Genomic DNA, 3,486 nt, shown 5'->3' with positions numbered 1-3,486 from the left:
TCCCCACCCTCCCGCTGCCGGCTCTGGGGCACCCCCCGTCCCCGTCCCCACCACGGGCACACGCAGGGGTTGGACGCGCAGCCCATCGCTTTATTGCTACCGGAAAAGGCGACTGTACAAAAATAGAGTTTATCCCTCAAATTTTACAAATAATAGAAAAGGGGAGGGCGGGAGGCACGGGGCGCTGCCCAGGGCTTCACTACAGCACTGGGGTTAATTTACACCCGGCCCCCGGGGGCCCAAAGTCATAAATAGGAGCTGCCGCTCGAGAACAATAAATAAATAATTTAGAGTAATAAATAGTTTAGTGCCGCAGCACCACGGGGCAGCGGGGGGGGACCCTGCCACCCCCCTGGGAGCCAGGCAGGGATGGGGGTCCCAGTGGGTGCCCGTGACCCACCACCCTGCAGAACATCAGGGGCTGCTGCTGGTCTGGGTGCAGGTCCCCCACCCCGCAATGGTGCGAGTTGGCCTGGCTGCACCCCTGTCCTCAGGGACACCCCTTCCCTGCAGGGCAGCTCCGGCCACCACTGACCCTGGGGTGCCTGAGGGGACAGGGAGGTTTTGCCCGCTCTGAAACTTGGGGTGACGCTTGACCCCAGCTCCCCTAAAGCAGGGGTGGAGGAGTGCTGCTGGTGGACATTGGACTGACAGACCAGCCAGTAAGTGGTGGGGATGGTCCATACTTCTCTCAGCTCCTCCCTCAGGGCTGAGCCACAGCGCACCCAGGCAGGACTCCATGTAGCCATCGGCACCAGCTGCTTGGCACTGAGCAGGAGGGGGCTTGGCCGCCCACCCCCCAGTCATGGCTCCATCTCACCTCGGTTCTTTGTGGCCACATAAAAACAGAGGCACCGGCCTCTGCCAGACCCTTCCTCTGAGCACCGGTGCCACTGCATGTAGCAAGCCAGAGTCTGCCAGCATGTGTCGAGCTGAGGCCAAGCCAGTGGCCCCCTCCTCAGCCAATACAGCTGCACTCGGCTGCTGAGAGCTTCTCCACTGTCTGCCACGTGTTCTCCACATCCATGAAGGAGACAGCCTCATAGCGGGTGGGTCGGCAGCAGGGGTGGCTGAGGATCCGCTCCTGTGGCCCCGGGGCGATGAGCTGCTGTCGCAGCAGGCTGCCCAGTGTCAGGTCATAGTTGCTGCGTGCCCGGTGGCAGGACCCACTGCAGTACTTGAAGAGCACGATCTCGTCCGAGTTGAAGCCCAGGCCCAGGTCGCGCACCTTCACCATCAGGTTGCGGATGTGGCAGTTGCGCCCGCGGGTGCCCCGTGAGGGTGTCCGCGCCCTCTTCTTGCCTTTGCCAGCGCCCGGCGGTGAGCGCTCAGCGCGCAGCAGCAGGTCCTCTGCCAACTCTGCAGCGCCTGGACCACCTGTCGTCGCATTTTCCCCTGTACGTGGAGGAGACAGCACCATCAGTACCCATCCCGCACCCATCGCCCTCCTGGGCCTGCTGAGCCTCCCTGCCCCTGCTGTGACCTACGGACCTCTCCTGACCACCCACCATGACACTGGCTGGGTGCCCGAGAGGCAGTGGGGTGAGTGTGTGCCCAGCCAAGGATTTTCTCATCTCTAGGACTCTGCTGCCATCTCCAGCACACAGCACAGAGCCCCCCTCAGCCCAGCCCCGAAGTGCAGTCCCAGCCCCACGCAGGCTGGGGGTCATGCCCCATGTGCAGGGCTACTGTGCCCAGGCTGGGGGTCCTGTCCCAACACGCACCGTACAGCTGGCTCCAGGCAGCGGCGAGTGGCACCTCCACACCATCCTCCACAGATGGGCTGGCAGTGGCCATGCCCTGTGGTGTAGGGGCTGCGTCCAGCGTCTCGTTGCAGTGTGGTGTTCGCAGGGTGCCCGTGGCCAGCCCAGCCAGCAGCGATAGGATGGCGAGGAGCCCCCACAGTGTCCCCTCCTGCAACAAAGCACGGCACAGCTGGGCGAGCCTCAACCACAGTCCCAGGGACGAGGCTCCATGAGCTGGGGATGGGTGGGGATGGGGAGGTGTGGTCCCGGCCATCACAGCCAGAAAGACCTGGACTCACCTTGGGCTGCGGGTGTGTGGCAGGTCCTGCAGGTCTCGGCTCTGGTGGCCCCTGTCGCTGGTCCATGCTCGCTGCAAGTGCAGAGGTTGGGGTCAGTGCCCACGCAGCAGGGATAGGGTGGGTGTCGACCTGGCTGGCTGGGAGTTGGCACATGCTTCTCCTGCCTTCTTCAACCATGCAATCCCCTCCATCACCCCCCAGAACCCCAAAAAACCTCCTGCACCCCATGCATGATGCACCCTCACTCCTCTCCTCTCCTGGCACAGCCAGGCACCCTCACCACACTGCACACCCTTTCCAAGAGATTGGGCAGCTGAGGTGCCCCAGCCTTTGTCCAGCACCTCTCCTCAGGGGCAATGCAGCCACCTCCCTGTGCAAGCGGCCTAGGATGCCAGGCTGGGCTGTGAGGCAGTGGCTGAGGCTGGGAGTGCTGCCGGGGGGGGGGGCCCTTTCCCATGGCCCTTCCCTGGGAATGTTTTTCTTGCTTGCAGTGGGAGCCTGACCTTAGAAACTCCAAATCCATTAGCACAGGGTCCTTGGGTGCAGCCACCCCTCGGCCCTGTGCTGGCTCCTCAGCCTGTTGTCTGCGCTGAACTGGGACATAAAAGCCCAGAGCAGCCCGGGTTAGTGGGGTCTCGAGGGGCAGGACAGGCGGGCAGGTCCCATGGGTACATGGCGGGGTGTGGATCACCATGCCGGGCTCACTGTAGTCATTCTCCCCAACACCACTGCTCGGCGTCCACTGCCCTGATACACAGAGCGGAACTGGATCCCTGCCGTGCATCATCCCAGCAAAGCAGCAAGCACAGTCTCAGGGGAGTGATGTCCCCCAGGAGGTGCTGGGGCAAGGTCCTGTCTGCAGCCACATGTTCGCCTCCTTTCCCAGCGCCCTCCTGTGGTGCAGGGAGGCTCCTGTGCCCCAGTGTCCAAAGCCAGGATACCCTAGATGTGGATCCGAAAGGGGCTTGTACCCTTCTTGGCCCATCTGCTGCATTCCCTGTCTCTTGGGATGGGACTGTCCTCTTGGAGACTGGTGACATTCTGCACTAGGGAGTTCCCCCATCCACCCTGTGACTTTGTCCCAGCATGTCCCAGTTGCTGCCATAGCAAAGCTGGGATGGGACATGCCTAGGAGAGCACTCCTGACGAAAAAAAAATGAAAGTACATGGCTGGACACCGCTGGGACAAGAAGAGAAAACAATTTCTTCCAGTCCCTTCAGCACCTCAGGGGATGGTGCCCAAGTCCCGATTGTTGCATCTGATGCCACCCTGCACTGGCCACACTGTGGCAAGGGGCTGTGGTGGGCGCTGACAGACCCACGCGCCTCCTCTGGGGCCGCGCCAGCCGCCACAGCCTGGCCAAGCACAGCCCACGCTGCACGTCGCTCCCGTGGCGGCCCGTGGCCCCACGCCAGCCGCTGCTGCCAGGTCATGGTTTTCC

General features: G+C 62.9%; 1 protein-coding gene across 1 annotated transcript; it reads right to left on the bottom strand.

The window, feature by feature from the left end:
* Positions 1-113: 113 nt before the first annotated feature.
* On the bottom strand, positions 114-2,197 carry LOC113941417 (artemin-like). The gene is made up of 3 exons (XM_027632567.1): positions 2,045-2,197; positions 1,725-1,914; positions 114-1,395 (listed from the first exon to the last, which is right to left on the bottom strand). Exons 1-3 carry the CDS (start codon positions 2,195-2,197, stop codon positions 959-961), a joined length of 780 nt encoding a protein of 259 aa, XP_027488368.1. The 3' UTR covers positions 114-958.
* Positions 2,198-3,486: the final 1,289 nt, after the last annotated feature.

The sequence above is a fragment of the Corapipo altera genome, unplaced genomic scaffold (genome assembly GCF_003945725.1).
Source record: "Corapipo altera isolate COAL_440 unplaced genomic scaffold, ASM394572v1 56300, whole genome shotgun sequence".
NCBI classification, from domain to species: Eukaryota; Metazoa; Chordata; class Aves; order Passeriformes; family Pipridae; genus Corapipo; species Corapipo altera.
The sequence above is the reverse complement of the archived record's forward strand: the minus strand, read 5'-3'. Positions and strand labels throughout refer to the sequence as shown.